The sequence below is a fragment of the Urocitellus parryii genome, chromosome 5, assembly GCF_045843805.1.
Source record: "Urocitellus parryii isolate mUroPar1 chromosome 5, mUroPar1.hap1, whole genome shotgun sequence".
NCBI lineage: Eukaryota > Metazoa > Chordata > Mammalia > Rodentia > Sciuridae > Urocitellus > Urocitellus parryii.
The window spans coordinates 130,588,040-130,608,884 of record NC_135535.1 but is presented as its reverse complement, the minus strand read 5'-3'; the positions used below and the strand labels follow the sequence as shown (position 1 = coordinate 130,608,884).

At 34.0% G+C, this 20,845-nt stretch overlaps 1 protein-coding gene across 2 annotated transcripts in view; it reads left to right on the top strand.

The window, feature by feature from the left end:
• Parg (poly(ADP-ribose) glycohydrolase) overlaps nucleotides 1–20,845 on the top strand; it is a 115,346-nt gene that overhangs the window by 68,172 nt on the left and 26,329 nt on the right. For both annotated transcript variants that reach the window (XM_026410849.2, XM_026410848.2), the window contains exons 12-15: nucleotides 933–1,008; nucleotides 5,699–5,846; nucleotides 15,733–15,811; nucleotides 17,168–17,276. In XM_026410849.2, coding sequence (XP_026266634.1) covers nucleotides 933–1,008; nucleotides 5,699–5,846; nucleotides 15,733–15,811; nucleotides 17,168–17,276 — 412 coding nt within the window. The remainder of the gene's footprint in view (nucleotides 1–932; nucleotides 1,009–5,698; nucleotides 5,847–15,732; nucleotides 15,812–17,167; nucleotides 17,277–20,845) is intronic.

Genomic DNA, 20,845 nt, shown 5'->3' with positions numbered 1-20,845 from the left:
CTAAGTTGCTGAATCTGGCCTCAAACTTGGTGTCTTTCTTCCTCAGCCTCCTGAATCACTGAAATTATAGGCATGTGCTACTGTGCCCAGCTAATTTATATATTTTATGCAGTAAGAAATCAAAGGGAAAAATCTTGTAAAGAAAAAATATTATTACCAAATGCTATTAATTTATTTAAATTGATTTTTAATATACTATAAGGCAGGTCAACACCTCAGTGACTGTAGCATTTTTGAAAGGAAAACAATTGTGTCTTCTGAGTGACTTATAGGTCCTAGGTTCATCTTTCATCTATTAATATGAAAATGTCACAGATCAGGATTTGTATAGCATGTATTTTCATCAAGACACCCCTTCACGAACACATGTAAATAGAGCCCATTGAGAATTGTATATGATTTATTGCCAAATTTTCTACATTTTTTTCTTAGACTGTGAACTTGAGCATAATAGTTAAATATCATAGATCTTCATTTTTTTTATGTCTTAACAAGTTTCTCGGCTACCTAACAGAAGAGAAACTTTGATATTAAAAGGAGGAAAAGCAGGTTTCAAAACAATGTCTTGTCTAATTTTAATTTAAATATGTATCTTTGTAGATTTTTTTAATATTTATTTTTTAGTTGTAGTTGGATACAATACCTTTATTTTATTTATATACTTTTATGTGATGCTAAGAATTGAACCCAGGACCTTGCATGTGCTAGGCGAGCACTGTACCTCTGAGCCACACCCCCAACCCCTCTTTATAGATTTTTAGAAGGAAAAGTCTGGGAGATTCAGTACCAGGAATATTGACAGCAGTCATCTATTTCTGGCTTTTGAGATTTGGAATTGTTTCAATATTTTAGATACCTATATTTTCAGATTTGTCTGTAATGAATTATTTATCAATAACAAAAAATTAAGGGAATATGTTTTTATATTATAGATGTGACAAACCCCTGACACGGTTGCATATTACTTATGAAGGTACCATAGAAGGAAATGGACAAGGCATGCTACAGGTAGGTAAATCTCTGTTGTTTGTGCGCATGTTGAAGACTTTTTTTCTTGTCAAGCTTCTGACAAAAGGAAATTTGAAGGCTGTTTATTTGTCTCCTAAACTGATTTAATGCAGAGAAGCATCATGGCAGAATGGAAAGAAACACCAAACAGATCATTTTGACAGCCTTGGTAATGTTGTTATTTGCCAGTGTATGCTCTCTGTTTCTTACATGTGCCTCTTTAAAAAGCCTTTGACAGAAAGTCCCAAGATCTGGACAACATCAGTTCCTCTTGGTTCAGACACTGATTGTAGATTGACAGTGGAGAAGTTCCCAGGGTATGTTCTTGACAAGCTGTCACAGGCAGTTTTGTTCTTTGTTTTGAAGGCTCTTGCCCTGCCCCAAATGATGACCAGCTTGAGATGTTTTTCTGCCACCAACAGCCTTAGGTCTAGGAGGCAGACATCTAAAACTGATTGATAAGAAAAGCTTCTCTCATATATAACAATTTTAAGCACATGAGCTAGCTATGCTTGCTAATGTCTTTTTTCCTGTTAGAGAGCACGTAATTCTGTCCATTCTTCAATCTTTGTAATTATTTTATAATTGTCATTAGTTAAAAAAATATTTTTAGCAAAAAGAGCTTAACAAAACACTTCATATATTTAGCTTTAAAACCTCATAATACCTAACCTGAGCATATATTTTGCTTTTGATTTATAGCATTTTTTTCAAAAAATTCACTAAACAGACAATATATTAGTGATTTGTGTTTTTATCCCATTTGTAAGAGCATTGTAAACTTAGTTTTCTCTGAAAGAAGCTTGTGTATTATATCATTTATACTGGGGATTTTTCTTCTTAGATCCTTATTTGGTGCTTATATTGGGTTAGAAGCTATAAAGAAAGCAATGTTGAGAAAATAGTTGAATTTAACTAGACTGATTTGTGCATAGTTATGATATACATATGTTCCAAATGACTGATGAATCAGATTCTTTTTAGAATGGCCTTTTATTTAGACATATCTATAATTAAAATTTTAAAGGAAGTGAATTGTGTTTTATTTCAGATCACCTTCTCCTAGTAATTACTTGAACTTGTAAACAAAAGTATTTAGGAAAATTGAATTGACAGTTTGTCCTGGATTTAACATTTGTAGAAACAAAAACAAAAACCACCAAAAAATATTTTAATATATGTACAATCATATATTTTTTCTTCTACCCAAAAACATAATTTCAAAATGTACTTAAAAACTGTTTGAAATGAATATTACTTCCCCCACATTCCCTTCTTTATGAGATTATTTTCTCCATTAAAGTCTTGGGTAAACTGGGTATTCTTAATACATATGAACTGAACAGAGTTATTCTTAGTTAGCACCACAGGAATGCTGACCTTTTATTACAGTATAATTCAACAGGGAATTACTTAACAACAGTTGAAGCTGAGATTCTCCTCACTTCGTGGAATATATTATAAATGAAATATGAGACCTCAGTAGATTAAAAGAATACCATAAAGGCTTCTAGCACTATTAATTGTTCTCCCAACCCATGCTATATCTCCCCAGGAGATCAGGGAATATTGTATTGCAATGCTTCAAAGCTCCTTGGGTAGCACATAAATTACATTATGCTGAATGGCAACAACAACAAAACCTCTCTAAGGAGCGTTATCATTTCTCTCTTTTCATCAAGTTATAATTCAGAAGCTGAATAATCTGAATAAAGTAGCGTTAAAGTAAAGAAACTTATAAAATGAGTGATTAAAAATAAAGAAACACTAATATGCTTGTTTTCATGTACTAGAACAGGTCTATCACCTGTTATAGAGAGCCTTTTATTAAGTAGCAGAAACTTTAATTTTCTTAAAGACCCCTGTTTTTAGAGGCATATTGAGTTTTGTGCATTTATTTCTGTGTACACCTTGCAAATAATGAATTGTTGACCTTTTATTCAGTAAACAATAGCATTCACATTGCATGTATTTCATGATCATTATCAAATAGTACATAAGTTGGATAGAGCTTGTATTTTATTTGTTCTGTAACTTATTCCAGTAAAAATTAAGTTATACTGATCTCAACTCTCCTTGGTCTCTCTCTTGTATTTCTAATAGAATTACACTTGCAGGTACTCAGTATGGTCTCAGTTCTCAAATGCACTTCATTTAATTTCATTTCTTTGCTGGGTCTTCCCCCCTTACTTTGCCCCTGCTCTCATAATGCTTGTCATCTGATTAATTGCTTTTTTTTTTTTAATGTTACACTTTTCCAGTTTATTTTTTAAACTGTAGCCTGAAGTATCATACTAAGACACAGGTCCAGTTGTCATATGAATCTTTCTCAGAAACTTCAAAATTGAGTAAAAATTCCCTAGACCCCAAACCACTTTATCACCAACTATAACTATCCACATGATGTATTTTACAGTGAAGCCACCATAATTCTTCTCATGTAGCTGTTTACATTTGGGTTTCTTCCTGTGTCCCTTGTATAGCTGTTGCCTCAGGCTATATGTTAGCTAACTCTGGATCGAATGCCATGTTCTCTTGTAAAGCTTTCCTAATCTTCCTCCCATGCTCAGATTTAGTTAATTCTGTTATATGAAAAGTAACAAATACATACTAACATGCTCTTTAATTATCACCTTATCATTCTGCTTATGTTCCTGACTCCCATCCATCTAACTTGCAAATCCTATGAGGCCAGGAGCTGAGTACTAAGTAACCAATCTAATTAACATTTTCATCAAAACTTGTTTTTCTATATAAGCTAAAGAGTTACTGGGCACCCCCTGCCCTCTAGCCCCCCTCCCCTTTTTTTAGTGCTGATTACAAATACAAACCCAGCTAGGTGCAGTGGTGCATGTGTATATTCCCAGTGACGCAGGATGCTAAGGCAGGAGGATTATAAACTCGAGGCCAGCCTAAGCAATTTAGTGAAATTCTGTCTCAAAACAAAAAAAGACTAGGGTTATAGCTCAATGGTAGAGCATCCTTGAGTTTAATCCTAAATGCCACAAAAAAAGAGAAAAAGAATACAAAACCAAATATATGATTTTCAAACACATTTTAAGAATTTGTTGATATATTTCCCTCAAGTTTAATCTCCAGGACCACACACACACACAAAAGAGTAAAGACTATTTTGATTTCTGTAAGTTTCTATATACTTTCACATAGCAAAAGATTTACATTCTTTTGGCAGGAGTTATTGGTTTTTTTTTTGTTGTTGTTTGTTTGTTTGTTTTTAAATAAGACAGGGTCTTGGTCTATTACCTGGGGGGCTTTGAACTTTTGATTCTCCTGTCTCACCTCCTGATTAACTGAGATTAGAGGCTTGTACCAGTACACCTGACCTGATTCATAATTCTTGTTCTACTCTATTATAAAATTAGCTTTAGGTTATCATTTAGTATCAGTTACCTCAGAGAATACAAACAAGTTTGAAGAAATCTTATAATTTACAGTGGTTGGAAAGCATATTACCCTCTCTTACAGTATTTAGTAAATTCTGTTTTACTTGTGTGTGTGAATATGTATGTACAGAAATTATATGTATCTGTATAATCTAACTCTTAACAATAACCTAAGGCTAAGATGGACACCATTTCTTACATAAACTGAATTAACATTGGCAGCTTGAGTGCATTCTCACAAGGATTGTATAGCTCTTCTTCATCAGTAGATCTCATAATACTTTTACCTAAATCTTATGTAGGACTGAGGGAATACATTAGTGGTGGCACTTGCCTATCATTTGCAAGACTCTGGGTTCAATAGTTAGCACTGAAGAAAAGAAGAAAAAAAAAAAAAGCTATGGGTTTCAGACTCCATTGGAAATATTAATTTAGTTGAATTTTTTGTTCTTATACCAGGTTTCTTTCTTTCTTAGGTATATTTTTTAAAAATATTTGGTGGCTAGGTGTGGTGACACACACCTGTAATCCCAGCGACTGGGGAGGCTGAGTGAGGCAGGAGGATCAAGAGTTCAAAGCCAGCCTCAGCAAAAGTGAGGCACTAAGCAACTCAGTGAGATCCTGTGTCCCTAAACAAAATACAAAATAGGGATGAGGATGTGACTTAGTTGTCTAGTCCTCCTGAGTTCAATTCCTGGTATCCAAAAAATAAGTTGGTAATGTTCATGTATTTGGTGATTTAGGACAAAAATTCCATACCTTTTATTCTTCCACAGAAGAGAAAGATATAATATTATTAAGAAAGGTATTATCCCCAAATAGTCAACTACTAAACTCTTCAGTTCTTTAGGACAAGTGTTTGATTGCTGTATTAAAGTCATCTGAAATATATAAAATGAGGTTAAGTATGGATGTAGGAAACTAATGTTAAAACCTTTCAAGCAGAAGACCTCCCTTGACTTATGACCAGGGGAGCACAAATAAGGTTTATTAAATAAGAGTTTCTAGATAATATTTCGCCCATAAACAATTTTTCTGAGGTCCTTTATGCACTTTTGGAATCCAAAGAAACATGCAGACATATTAACTTCAATGAAATGGGAAAAGTAAGGCACAAATATAACTACGAGTGTACACAAGTATAACTCAGACTCCTTGGGAACATTAGTCGTTTGAGGACTGATTTTCATGGGAAATAAAAAGATTAGAACTTTTTGGCATGTGCTTCTTTATCATAATTCTGGTATTTTAGATCATTATTTAACATGCCACATTTTCCTAAACAGGTGGATTTTGCAAATCGTTTTGTTGGAGGTGGAGTAACCAGTGCAGGACTTGTGCAAGAAGAAATCCGCTTTTTAATCAATCCTGAATTGATTGTTTCACGGCTCTTCACTGAGGTGCTGGATCACAATGAATGTCTTATTATCACAGGTTAGTTTTGGGGAATTCTGGAAATGGGGTAAGTCCTCCCTACCTGTGAATATCTGTTGTGAAGATTTGAGGCTACTGATGGGTATTAGTCATAGTATTTTTATACATTACTTATACTTCCTCTTTGAAATTGTTATACTCTCATTTTCCTAAAATATATTGAATATACATTTTATTCTCCACCTTTTCTTTTTTGCCTTCCAGCAGTTTGATTATGATTTATCTAAGTATGGACTTAAACTTTATCCTCCTTGGAGTTCATTGAGCTTGCGAGTTTAATGTTTGTCATCAGATTTATTAAATTTTTGGCCATTATTTATTTATGTTAGTACATTGATGGTGTCCCATAAGTTTCTAAAGCTATGTTCATTTTTCTTCTTTTTTTTTTTTTTTTGGTGCTTAGAATGGATAATCTCAAATGACATATCTTCAAATTCATGGATTCTTTCTTTTACCTGCTGTAATCTACTTTTGAATCTCTCTAATGAATTTTTAGTTATTGTATTTTTTAATTCCAGAATTTCTATTTGATTTTTTTATAATATCTTTTTATTAATATTTCTATTTGAGAGTTATCTTTACACTTTTGTTACTTAGCCAGTTTTCTTTAGTTCTTCCAACATATTTAAAATAACTAATTTTTTTCTCTTTCCACATTTTTCATTGGTACATTGTATTGTTACATAATGATGAGATTTGCTGTTACATATGTGTATATGCACACAATATAACAATATAAATCTGGCCAATATTACTCCCCAGCACTTTCCCCTTCTCCCACCCCACTGATCCCTTTCCTCTACCAATCTCCCTTTGTTTTCCATGGGATACTCTCCAGCACCTTTCTTTTTCCTTTTCTTCTCTAATTTCTACATATGACCCTGGAGCTTCTGAGTTTGACTTATTTCACTTAATGCTGTCTAGTTCCACCATTTTCCTACAAATGACATAATTTCATTTTTCTTTCTGTCTGAATGAAACTCCATTGTGTATATACAACACATTTTCTTTATTCATTCATCTATTGATGGATATCTAGATTGGTTCCATAGTTTGGTTATTGTGAATTTTGCTGCTATAACCATGGGTATGCATATATCATTATACTATGATGCTTTTAATTCTTTAGGATAAATACTGGGGAGTGGTATAGCTGAGTCATGGTGGTTCCATGCCTAGTCTTTTGAGGAATCTCCATACTGACTTCCATAGTGGTTGTGCTAATTTATAATCCTACCAACAGTGTAAAAGTGTTCCTTTTTCTCCACAACCTCTCCAGCATTTATTATTATTTGTATTCTTGATAACTGTCATTCAGATTGGTGTGAGATGAAATCTCAGTATAGTTTTGGTGTGCATTTCCGTAATTGCTAATAATGTTGAACATTTTTTCATATATTTGTTGGCCATTTGTATTTCTTTTTGAGAAGTGTCTGTTCAATTCATTTGTCTATTTATTAATTGGGTTATTTGGTTTTTCTGATTTTAAGTTTTTTGAGTTCCTTATATATCCTAGATATTAATCTTCTGTCAGAAAAGTAACTAGCAAAGATTTTCTCCCATTCTGTAGGTTCTGTGTTCATATTCCTAATTGTTTTTGCTGTGCAGAAGTTTTTTAATTATGTCATTCCATAAATAACTGATTTAAAGTGTTTGTTTAGTAAATCCAACATCAGTTACTGTTGACTGCTTTTTCCCCTGGGTATTCATTATATTACCTCATTTCTTTCCATGTCTTACTTTTTTGTTGTTGTTGAGAACTGGACATAATATAATGTGGCAACCCGCAAATGAGATTTTCCCTCATCAGAGTTCAGTGTTGCTATTTGTTGTTTGTTTAGTAACTTTCCTAAACAAATGCTGTAAAGTCTGTATTATTTCTTGTCTCTACTCAATTAGATTATTGGTCAGCTAATTTTAATGCAGATTTCCTTAAATGCTTGGAGCCAGTAAGTCACACAGTCTGTGCTGAAATGATCTTTGTACATGTGGGGACTCACCTTTTAACACTCCCATCTACAGTTATTGACTCTGCCTTATTCTTCACTTCCTTTTTACACAGAGCCTTAAGGTTAGGCAAGAGAGGAGAGAGCTGAGGGCCTGAGCATTTACATGGTTGTGGGCTTGCATGTGGTCTTCCAGACTCCCAGGAATGTTAGAACTTTTCTTAAGCCCCTTGTGGACATCTTATTCCTAGGCCTTTTCTTTGAAGCTTTTTGGTTAGCCTATTATTTGCCCTAACTGACAATCACCACCTCAGGCAGCCTCAATTTTAAATAGTTGCCTGTGTTTATTTTCATTTAACTTTGGGAATTAGTCTTTTCACACTGGGAACGCTAAGTCCAGTAAATAAAGAGCCTTCGAAGTGAGGTCTTTGAGAGAAACACCAGACAAATGTAATAATGACGGTTCTCTGAGAAAGGAGAATTGAAGGATGTTTGTCACTCTTCTGCCTCTTGTGGCTGCCAGGCTGCTAGTTTTCACTATGCTTAGGGACAGTAGGTTTTTAAGGCTACCACAGAGCTTGGGAGAGTGAAATGGAAAATAAGGCAAATTAAAACACCATTAAGCTTGCTGTTTTTAACCAAGATTCCACCAATTTTCCTTGGATAAACACTGCCTGGATTACTTAAGGTTTTAGTTTATTTCCACTTTTGATTTTTGCTGTGATTCTCTCAGTGTTCTCATTGATTTTAGGGAGGGGAGAATTTTCAAGGTTTTTACTTCATCCTTTTTGCTGATGTCTCCATACCTTTTGTGGACATTCTTTGGTAAAGGGGCTTTAAATGAGTTATTTTGCTTCATTTAAAATTCTGTGTTAATTCTTATCCTTGTAATTCTGCCATTTTGCTGAGGTAAGTAACTTTAAGAAAATAAAAGTTGTTAATTACCTGAGTTTATGTAGGAAATTAGGATTGGAATGTTGGCAAAGAATTTCTTCTTGGATGGAACCCTAGTTAGCCATACGAAGCTAATGACTTGTAACTTGAAGTATTTCATTCACAATTCTTGAATTAGTGATCCAAATTGTACTGAAATGGAGAGACAGAGATAGACACAGACCACTTTTGTTCTCAGCATTGCCTCAACTCACATATTGGTCATCTGGCTGGCTGTGTTAGTTTTTACATAAGCACTTAGAAAGGGTACAGTTGTGGGAAATACTGTGGGAAGTAAGAGTGCAAAAGATTACAAAACAAAAAAATGAAAAAAAAAGTGGTATAAATCCATTATAGGGCAACTAAGTACTTTGAGTATTTGCCCTATATTCTTTTTTAAAAAATGCAAATTGATTTTATTCTTTCTTATGGCTGAGTAATATCCTTTGTATAGATATAAAACATTGTTTATTATATAATAGATGAATCTTGAAAACTTGCTAAATAAAAGAAGTCAGACACAAAAAGCCACATATTGTATGATTCCAGTTATATTAAATGTCCTGAATAGGTAACTTGATAGAGATAGAAAGTGGATAAGTGGTTGCAGTGGTTAAAGAGAAATGGAAATAAGGAATAATTGTTAAAGAAATTTCTTTGAGGGAAGATGAAAATATTTTGTAATTGGAAAGTGATATGGGTGCATAGCTTTGTAAAATCCAGTGGGTTGTGTTCTTTAAAAGGGTATTTATCCCAGTTTTTTTAAATTTTAAGAAATTTTGGCTTATCCATATTTTTTTTGTTTGTTTTAGTTATACATGGCAGTAGACTCTATATATTACACAAACATGGAATGTATTTTCTTCTAATTGGGACCCCAATCTTGTGGGTACACACAGTGTTGAAATTCACTGAGATGTATTCACATATATACATAGGAACGTTATGTTAGATTCATTGCACTGCCTTTCCTGTTACCCTGTACTCAGGGATCTCTGAAGGTCAGGAATGTGACTGTCATCATTTGGGTATATCAAATAATACTTTTTAAAGGTTTTAAATTTTTAGCAGTTAAACTGGATTTGAACTGAAGATCTAGAACAAAATATCCCATCAGTTTTTAAGATGAATTTACATCCTTGAAATAAAATCTTGCTTGGTGGCAGAGCACTTGCCTAGTAGTATGTGTGAGACATAGAGTTCAATCCTCAGCACCACATAAAAATAAACAATTAAAGGCATTCTGTCCATTTACAACTACAAAAAAAAATTAAAAAGAAATAAAATCTTGGGAATTATATTCAGAACTAATTTGTTTCATTTGCTTCATTTCATTTACAGTAGTAGGAGTCCCTTGACATCTGCCTTTAATGTAACTATAAATAAATGGAAAAGTTCCCTGGGAATTTTTTTAAAAGAAAGTTTATTTTTAAAGATCATTTATCCCCAGATCACTTGGAAGTTAACTCCAGTCTTTAAATTATGTTTGTAAAATGGATAGAAAATTGCAGATCCATGGTTCACCTTCAGATCTGTAATTAAGTCAAGCTAAGGACATTTGGGGTGACTTTTAACTCAGTGTTTTTTTCCCACTTCCACTTAACTTTATTATAGTGCCTCCTAATTAATATCTGTGATGTGATGTTCCCTTAATGGAAATGGCCATTTCATCATCTATTTGATGTCTGGATTTCTGCCATCTCCCTTCTTAGGAGACTCTTAACCATGCACTGCATCTATCTGCCAGATCAATTCCATTCCTTCAATCATGCATCCAGGCTCAGTGAGCTAATGACTATGAGTATGCTGCCTGAATCTGTAGAAGAGTTTGAGAATTTGGAAATAAATTAAATTTATCATCATTGTGGAACATCTGGTTACCATCAGACTTTTAAATGAATATGAAACAGGTCATGCAAACAGGCAAATACTTTTATACGGTGTTATCCCTCTATACTTTTATACAGTGTTATTCCCAGCCCCCCCCCACAGTGATCCTCACTGGGGCAGCCATAAGTTAAAACCTTTTGGTAAGTATAGATAAAGGGAAAGAATTAAAACTCCAGTCTTACCTTTTCTTATCTTCCCCTCTGTCATGTGTTTCTCTACAATATGCAACAAATAGCTCAATACTAAAGGACTCTAAGGGGTTTTTGTTGTTGTGTTTCTGTTTGGTGAGCACACAAAGCAGATGCATGCCTATACATGAAACTTTCTGAGCAGAGGAATAGTATATTTAACATAAAATCTACCCTTCAGTTAATCAAATTATCCCAGACATTGCAGTTTCTTATGTCTTTTCTGAGTATCAGCAGAACTGACCAAAATGACTATATGTAGACGCTCTTGCTTATAATATTAGTGCCATCTCTTTATAGAGGTGCAGTGCTAGGGACACCTGTCACTATAGAAATAACCCTTTGCTAAATGACACCAGTTCTTTGGAAAAAGATCCAAATTCAGTTGGAGTTTTTCAGAAATGTTTGGAAATCAAACATTTCTTGGGTGTTCCTCTTTGATTTTTATTAATCATGCTAAAGGCAAGACCGTTCTATTTACTATATGATTACCACTGTGTGAGTGATGCTGATGAAAGGTGAGTATGTGATGTGATTCATATGGCTTTCATATGAATCTTTCTAAGGCACAAACTCATTGATAAGTAGATTTGGGGTGGGGGGGGCAGGTACCAGGGATTGAACTCAGGGACATTCAACCACTGAGCCACACCCCAGCCCTATTTTGTATTTTATTTAAAGACAGGGTCTCACTGAGTTGCTAAGTCACTTGCCAGAGCTGACTATGGGTTTGAACTCCCAATCATCTGGCCTCAGCCTCCTGAACTGCTGGGATTACAGGCATGCACCACCACACCTGCCATAGTAGAAATTTTTAATCTTCAAATATTTTTTTCTATTCATTACCAACTTTTATTCCTAGGAAGAGAAAATAACAATGTTTCTTACTAAATCTAAAAACACATAAAGCTGTTGTGAACTCTTAATGAGGTTTTTAATGGGTTTCTTCTAGATTTTTCCTTAAGTGAAGGTCTTCCTTAACTGTGAAGTTCTACAGGCTATCCCTAGAGAGAGCTATCATAAAGGCCATTCATTATATCTTGTTTGCTATTATATTATCACTAAATGCTTACCTTTATGTTTTTATCAATTTATTAATAAATTTTAATTTAAAACACATTAACGGGATCCAGTTTTCAAAACAAACAGCCAATACAATTGTGAAAATTGTCAGTGTAGACACCCAGGATTTAATTTGTTTAAAGCAAAAGCATTTGTATATATCTTCTTTTTTTTTTTTTTTTTTAATTTCCCATACCCAGAGAAGATAAATCTAGGGCTAGGATATAGCTCAGTTGGTAGAGTGCTTCCCTCACACGTACAAGGACCTGGGTTTAATCCCCAGCAACACCAAAAAAAAAAAAAGATAAATCTAGCCTGGTTTCCCTCAAGAAAGAAGACTGAAAGCTATCCTATTTTGAAGTAGAAATATGATAATTGCTATTTTATATTTTTCAACTGCTTCCTTTTCAAAAGACAGGACAGGTGTTTGTTTTAATAGTCAAGGGATCAGATTAGGCAGGTGTGTGTGTGTGTGTGTGTGTGTGTGTGTGTGTGTGTTTATGAAAAAGAAAAATGTGAACTGTCTACACCAAGGTGGAAAACATAATAGAACCAGAGCCTTTCTGACTCTTTTGGTTCCTTTTACTCCAGTAAACCAGGTCACTTTTAATCACCTTGAGAATAGAGTCAAATATCTGTTTTCTCTGTTCCCTTATAAAGTTAAAATCTAATGACATCAACATTGACTGCTTTAAGGTTTAGAAGAATTTTTAGCTTGTCTTATTTGACTTTTCTAAGCAACTCTGTGAGATAAGAAGAATTATTAATAACCCTGAATTTCACATGATGAAGTCCAGTGAGGTTTGGTTATCCAAGGTCTCCTGGCTAGTAAAGATTAACTTAGAGCTCTTCTGTGTCCTAATGTCAATCTGTCATTCTTTGCCATGTTATCCTTTTAGATGTGAATTTTTATATATGGTTCAATTATATAATATCTTCCTATTAAGTATACCTGGCCTCATTATTTTAATCTCAGTTAATACAATGCTCTTTCTGTTTTGTTCATTAATTATGTTTATTAGGCAAGTACTCAGCTGCTTTTATACCCTTGCATTATAAAATGCTAAAGTAGACACAAATATTAATAATTTATAGTCTCTGGTATAGTTTCTCAACCTTTCCTTGTGTTTGTTCACCTTGATATTTCTAAATCGTATAAGCCAATTATTTTATAGAATGTCCCTCATTTTGAATTTGCCCAGTGTTTTTCCTAATTACATTTTGCTTATTCATTTAGGTGATTTCAGAACTACTAAACCATGCCGCTGTAAAAAGCAAACCTTAGTGGAGTTTGGTATTGGTTTATAATTATTTTCTGGTTTTCTCTCTCTTTTTAAGTAAAATTTACATATAGTGAAATATGTAATGTTAAGTGTATATTTTGGTAAGTTGGCAAATAAATATTTCCCTTTTATCCCACACCCCTATCAAGACAAAATAACAAATCCATCCTGTCAATTTCCTTGAGCCCTTTTCTGATCAATCCCCATGCTAAGACCAGAAACAAACACAATTTTTATTTTTTTCATGAATTAGTTTTGTCTTTTTTAGAACTTCATATATGTATGTATATATTTGTATATATGTATATGTATGTACACACACTTCTACCTTGCTTTTTCCCCCCTCTGCATAAAATGTTATGTGAGATTCATCTATGGATTTGAGTACTTCAGTGGTTTTAATCCTTTTTATTACTAAAAGTATAATTCCTTTGTAAATCATGTTTTGCTAATTTTCTGTTGATGAACATTTAGATTATTTGTACTTTTATTTTTGTGATAGTCTTTTTTATATGTCAGGTTAGATAGACTCCAGTCCCCATATATTCAAATGCTAATGTAGGTATTGCTGTTAAGATATTTTGTAGATGTGATTAAAGTCCACAAGTAGTTAATATTTTAAAAGGGAGATTATTTGCAAAAATCTGGGCAAACCAATTTCAATCAGTTCAAAGGCCTAAAGAGCAGAGCTAAGGCTTCCCCGCCCCGCCCCCCCCCCCCCCCCCCGAAAAGAAATTCTTATTGTGGACAGTAGTTCATTTCTGAGTACCAGCCTGCCTAGTCAGCTCCCACAGTTATTTAAACCAACTCCTTTAATAAATTTCTTTGTATATATCTCCTACTAGTTCTGATTCTCTGGTTGAACCCTGACTGATAGACAACTATTGTGAATTAACCCTCTAAGAGTGTTCTCTTCAGTTTTTGTTAGTATATATTTTTAATTTCTATTGGCTAAATACCTAAGAATATAATTTATAGGTCCAAGGTTGGATACATATTTAATTTTGTAAGAAATTGTCTGTTTTCCAAAATCATTGTGCCATTTTACATTCTTCCAGCAGTGCATGAAATTTCTACTTGTTGTACATCCTTGCCAATGTTTAGTGTTGTCAGTCTTTTTTTTTTTTTTTTTTTTAGTCATTCTTTTCAGTTTATAGTGGTTTTAATGTTATACTGGAATAATGTTACAGTGTTTCATATGGTTGTTAGTAGGATATAGTTCAAATCTTCTGTCCAGTTTTCTAAATTGTATTGTTTTTGTTATTAATTCATGAGAGTTCTTCAGGTATTCTAAATATAAGTTATTTGACAGATGCTAGTTTTATGAATATTTTTCCTGCTGTCCTGCCTACATATTTTCTTATTGGTCTTTGTATGGCCAGAAGTATGTAACTTTGCTCCATTGTAGTTTTTGTTTGAGGTTTTTTGGGGTAGAGAGGAGAGCTTGCTTTGGGGGATTTTGTTGTTGTTATTGCTTTGGGTAAATTTTATAATCATTGCTTTCTTTATCCAGTCTAAGAAATATTTATATATCCCCAATATAATGAAACTCTTCTTCTGTGTTTTCTTCTAGAAGTTTTATAATTTTATTTTTATTTCTGTGAGTCATCTCAAAATTGTTTTCATTCACAGTGTAAGGTAGCAGTTGAAGTTTATTTTGTTTTGTATGAATGTCTATTTACTCTGGTAATATTTGTTGGGAAAACTACCCTTTTCTGTATGGATTGTTTGTCTTTTCTATATAAGTTTTAGAATAGACCTACATCTCTTCTCATTTACTACTTTTTAAAAAAAATTTATTTTTTAGTTTAGGTGGACACAATATCTTTATTTTACATTTATGTGGTTCTGAGAATCAAACCCAGTGCCTCATGCATGCTAGGCGAATACTCTACCACTGAGCCACAACTCCATCCCCATCATTTACTACTTTTAAAAAGAAAAAGTCTTTTGAGATTATCATTAGGATTGAGGTGAATCTATAAATCAAAAATTAACGTTGTAACAATATTGAGTCTTCTATCCCAAGAGCCTTGTACATTTCTCTTTTTATTGAGGTCTTTGTTTTTTCTCAGTTATGTCTTCTTCATCCATTGTATTTACTTCTAGATTTTTTTTACATTATATTTAATGGATTTTTGAAAAGTTTTATTTCCCATTGTTTATTGCTACATATATAGACATACCATTGACCTTACTAAATTTGCTTATGAGCTTTTCTTGTTATAATTCCCCTCTACACACTCTTTCTTTCAGTAATTCCTTAGGATTTGCTGGATAAACAATGATTGCATCTGCAAATCGGGACATTTTAACTGTTTTTCCTTTGGTGCTAAGGATTTAACCCCGGACCTTGTGCATGATAAGCTTGTGTTGTACCATTGAGCTACACTCTTGTTTTTGTTTTTAATATTTTTAATGCCTTTTATTTCTTCTCTTGCTTTATTGCACTGGCTGGGGGACCCCTCAAGCACAGTGCTGAATATAAGTGATGAGAATGGTATTCCTTGCCTTGTTGCTGATTTTAGGTGAAATGTTTTCACCATTGAGTATCAAGTAAATAGTAACAAATTATTTGTTTCAGGTACTGAACAGTACAGTGAATACACTGGCTATGCTGAAACATATCGTTGGGCCCGAAGCCATGAAGATGGGAGTGAAAGGTGAGTCTGTTTCTGACTTGAGTATTATGTGACTGAAAGTGAAGGATCGTGGAGTGACTCTAGTGCACTCAGTATCTCTTGTACTATTATTCAGGCAGTTGAACTTTTCTTTTTAAATTCAGTGTTACAGTTTTGTTGCAGTTAAAACAGTATAACCATTTCTGTATACAAAGGGAGACCAGAGAAAATGAAAAACCAGAAGTCTAAAATAAGTACAAGGAAGACAGAGTTTTCTACAGTTCTACAAGCTGCCAGTTGGGAGCGGTTAACTTCCAAATCCAAACTTAATTAGAAGTGGCTCTAATTAGAGCATCTTATTTAGTTATCCTTAATTTCTCCGTGAGATTAGGTAAATGGAGGACACCTGTGTTGGGACAGTTTGTCTAATGCCACAAAGCCAGGTACTGCAGGTTCTGCAGTGAACTTTGCTGCTGTTGTCTCCTGTTTCTTTTTAGAATTTATTCACATTTTGACATCTTTGCTTTTCCATCAAATTGTGTAGTTTATCAGGTATAATTTTTTGCAGAAATGCTGCCTGAAAGCTTGTGGGATTTGTTTGTTTTTAAATGAGAAACAATCAGCTCTGGTCCATGTAGTCATACCTGTGCCACAAACGTTCAAGTCCAGCCTCTGTATTCTTATTTTGTTTAAAGTATATGGTGTAACAAACAGTTATCTTTGTGAATATTTATTTATTCCTGGTAATTATTTCCAAACTAACATGAAGGCTTCATTGTTCTTCAAAATGAAAAATTGGTCGGCATACCAATTATGCAGGTTTTTAAAGAGGTGAGATATTTGGAATTTCACACATTTCTAAAATTATCATCTCAACTAGTCCTTTCTACTTCCACAAGTGACATGTTATTGTCTACTTTGATGTCCTGTCTTTCAAAAAATAGTTTCTTGCAGTCAGCAATTGAGCACAGTAGTAACACTTGACTTCTTGGGTTTATGTCCTGGACAGTATGTAATAGTATTACATCCCAGTAATTTAGAGCAGATCCCACAAAACAAAGAAGGATTGAACTTCAGTATGAAAGGAAAAGAAAGACCTAAATTCCCTTTGTTTGCCCTCAAATCTTTTTGTGTCAGACTCACTGTAAATGATATATAATATGTCATAGTGTGTGGTTTCTTGATTTTTCATTGTACTACTTACTACCCAACAGTGCATAATGTGTATGCCTTTGAATCTAAATATAAAATGTTTCTTGACCTCCTGCTTTGCTGAGACCTGTGGTCACAGTTTGTTTGTTTTTACTATACACTACCAAGGTATTGACAACCTAACCTCTGCAAGGCCGAAGGGCTCTACCTATTCCTCATCTTTTTCCCTTATTTGCCCTATCCCAGGGATGACTGGCAGCGACGCTGCACTGAGATTGTTGCCATTGATGCACTTCACTTCAGACGCTACCTCGATCAGTTTGTGCCTGAGAAAATGAGACGTGAGCTTAACAAGGCCAGTAACCTTATTTCTTAGTTCATCTGGTAACTGTCATCTATTTACTGCCATTTTATTAATGCTGAAATTAATGCTTTCTGGTAGTTTTTTACAGTGTCAAAATGCCCACAGCTTTCCTGATTTAATGGCTTTGTCAGCTTGTACAAGATGTACTTTCCATTTTGTAATTGTTTGATTACTAGATAAGGTTGCCCACTACACTGTTGCTTGATGTTAAACTCCACACATGCATTTATCTTATTAAGTACTTTTAGCTGCTTTGGAACATTATTGTAAAACCATATAGAAATGAATGAGCCCTGAAAAAAATTTTTTTTCAGATCTTCCCAATGACATTTTCTTTACATAGTATCCTATCAGGATTAGAACAGATAAACCATTTATTATTATTATTGATAAGGTTCAAATAAAAGTTGTTTGTTGATTTGGTAATTTGACATATTTTTACTGGAAACTGCAATGGTCTGTTATGCTTAGTGCTGTCTAGTATAATCATTTTCTTCTTTCTGTTGTATTACAGAAATGTAAAATGAGTCATATCTGTTGTTAGTTCAGATTGTCACAACTATTAGCTACAATAAATTACATCATGCAATAGTGCTGATTCTGTTCTCTAGAATTCGGGCCTCACCAAAACAATCAAAATTTTCTTTGGCTCCTCAAATCACTTTCATAGCCAAGGAGACTAACTCAATTCCAAGTCATTGTTTGATTCCCAGGAGCAGGATTTGTTTATAAGATTATTTGTGAAGTTTGTGGTTTTATGTGGCTACATGTGTCAGTCCCTACACAAAGATCTCTAATAATGACAGCAGACTGGGTATATACAACCAAATAATCCAGATAGGCTTTTATTACCCTTATAACTTGTAGATATTTTGAATATAATTTGTTATATTATCTCATATTTTGATCATCAGAGAATCTGCTTTATTGGTGACCATATTTTTGTATAGATAACTTATTAGATCATTTTAATTTTTAGGGGTTTCAGATGAATCTCAAAAAGTTTAAAGAATAATGCACTATCATCCAAAGTTGAATTTATAAACAGACATCATTTATTTTAAAAAACAGCAATTCTTCAGAAAATCTATCTGGATATATTCTTTAATATATTAGCACTTCTAAATTTCTTTCCTATCTGACACTGAAAGTCAAATTTACTTGTACTGAAAAGTATCTTTTCCTAGTAGTTGAGTACACTTTAAAGGTAAATATGCTTGGGGCTAGGGATGTAGCTCAGTGTTAGAATATTTGCCTAACATGAATAAAGCCCTGGGTTTCATCCCTAGCATTACAGGGGGAAAAATCCATATAAGGCTTCTATCATTGTTCCAAATTCTTACCTTAAAGCAATTGTCTTCAAACCTCTATGTGTTTTATAATAGAGCATATTCATCTAGAATGAGATTCATTTTTAGAGTTTCTTCAAGTGTTACTTAAACATGTATACAGCAATTTGTCACCTGGTCATTGAAAGTAGAGGACATTGGCTGGGTGTGGTGGCTCATGCTTGTAATCCCAGCAGCTCAGGAAGCTGAGGCAGGAGAATCTCAGGTTCAAAGCCAGCCTCAACAACTTAGAGAGGCACTAAGCAACTCAGTGAAACCTTTCTCTAAAGTAGGGCTGGGGAATGGCTCAGTGGTTAAGTGCCCCTGAGTTCAATCCCTGGTACTAATAAAAAAAAAAAAAAAGAGAGAGAGAGAAACTAGAGGACATTTATCTAAGTGGTAGGTGGTTTGGAGAAAAATAGATGAAAGACGAGACCAAAATGTGTTTAACTAAAGTTGTAAAGCATATTAACAAAAATTAAAATATTTCCTTTTTATGGATAAAGTCTTCCTAAAGAAGCTAGATCATTCACTTTTAGAAATTATCTGCAATTATGATCTCTTTAAAAGATAAATTTTGGAGTGATTGGCCACATTATATTATTATGTTTAATGCATATACAAATATGTAACAACAGACACCCCCATATGTACAAGTGTAATGCACCAATAAAAGAAAATGGGGGAGGGGAGTAACCATTGGGCATAAATTAGTCTTTGTTAAATTCCCTTTTACCATATGTAGGTATTCTCTACATTAACTTATATCACTAACATTCAATTATAGACACCAGAAATTTTAAAGGTGTGAAGTGTTGGTTTATATGAATACATTGTTAGTTGTATTATTGCAAACCTTAAAAAAATATTTATCTGTGGAATGTAGAGTGCTTATGAGACATACTTTATATAAAAAGAGTGAATCTTCAAATAACCTGGCAACAGGAATTTTATTTCATTCAGGTCAGACAGTGCCTGACACACTGCTTGCCTTATTGGGAATGTCTCAAGAATAATTTGTTAAATGTCTTGCTCAGTTACTAAGCGAATAACTTCTTAGGCAGTGCTAATATGGCTTTTTTATGACAAAAGTTTTAGAAACTATAGAAGTGCATTATCTCAAAGCACTCAAAATATTATAAATTGTCAACTTCTCAAATATTCCCAAGTGTTAAATAAACTTTTAAATATTTCCAAGTGTTAAATAAAGCTTAAGTCCATTGTAAAATGCAGAGCAGTTGAAGGATATGATGGAGATGGATTGATTTTTAATGTATGCCATTCTGAATTTGCCTGCCATTATTTCTGTCAATATGCAGTTGAGTCTAATTTTTAACTCATGAAAAATTCTTTTCAGTCAAATTTAAGCAGAAACTTTTTCAAACTATATTGGTAAAGATAGTAAAATCAATAAAATAATTGCTTACTATGTGCTAGGGACTCCACTTAGCATTTTAAATGCATTGTCTGTGTTTTTGTTTTGCTGTGTTTTTTAAGATGGAGTCTCATTCAGTTGCTGGCCTGGGCTTGAGATTCTCCTACCTTAGCCTCCAAGTAACTGGGTCTATTAATGTGCCACTGCCTGCCAGGCATGCATTGTCTGATTTAATCCTCACTACCCCAGGAGGCAGAGGTACTGTTTTTATTGCCAATTTTGAGACAGTAGAGTAAGCCTCAGGAAGTTGAGTAGCTTGCCTAAGGTCCCAAAAGCTGGGTAGTGACCACACCAGGGCTTAAATTGGGTTCCCCTGACTTTAGATAATTTTTTTTCTGGTTTTTTTTTCTTTCTTTCTTTTTGGCAGTTGTGGGGATTGAACCTAGGGCCTAACACTTGCTTAGGCAAATGCACTATCATTGAGCTATATCCCTAGTACTAAGATTTTTTTTTTAATTTATTTCTTAGTCTTCGGTGGACACAATATCTTTATTTGTATGTGGTGCTGAGGATCGAACCCAGCACCCTGCGCATGCCTGGCGAGCACCTTACCACTTGTGCCACATCCCCAGCCCTTTTTTTTTTTCTTTTATACTGGGGATTGAACTCAGGGGCACTCAACCCTGAGCTACATCCTCAGCTCTATGTTGTATTTTATTTAGAGACAGGATCCCACTGAGTTGCTTAGTGCCTTAGTTGCAGAGGCTGATTTTGAATTAACAATCCTCCTGTCTCAGTCTCCAAGTTGCTGGGATTACAGGTGTGTATACCAAGCCCAGCCTCAGATCATTTTTTAA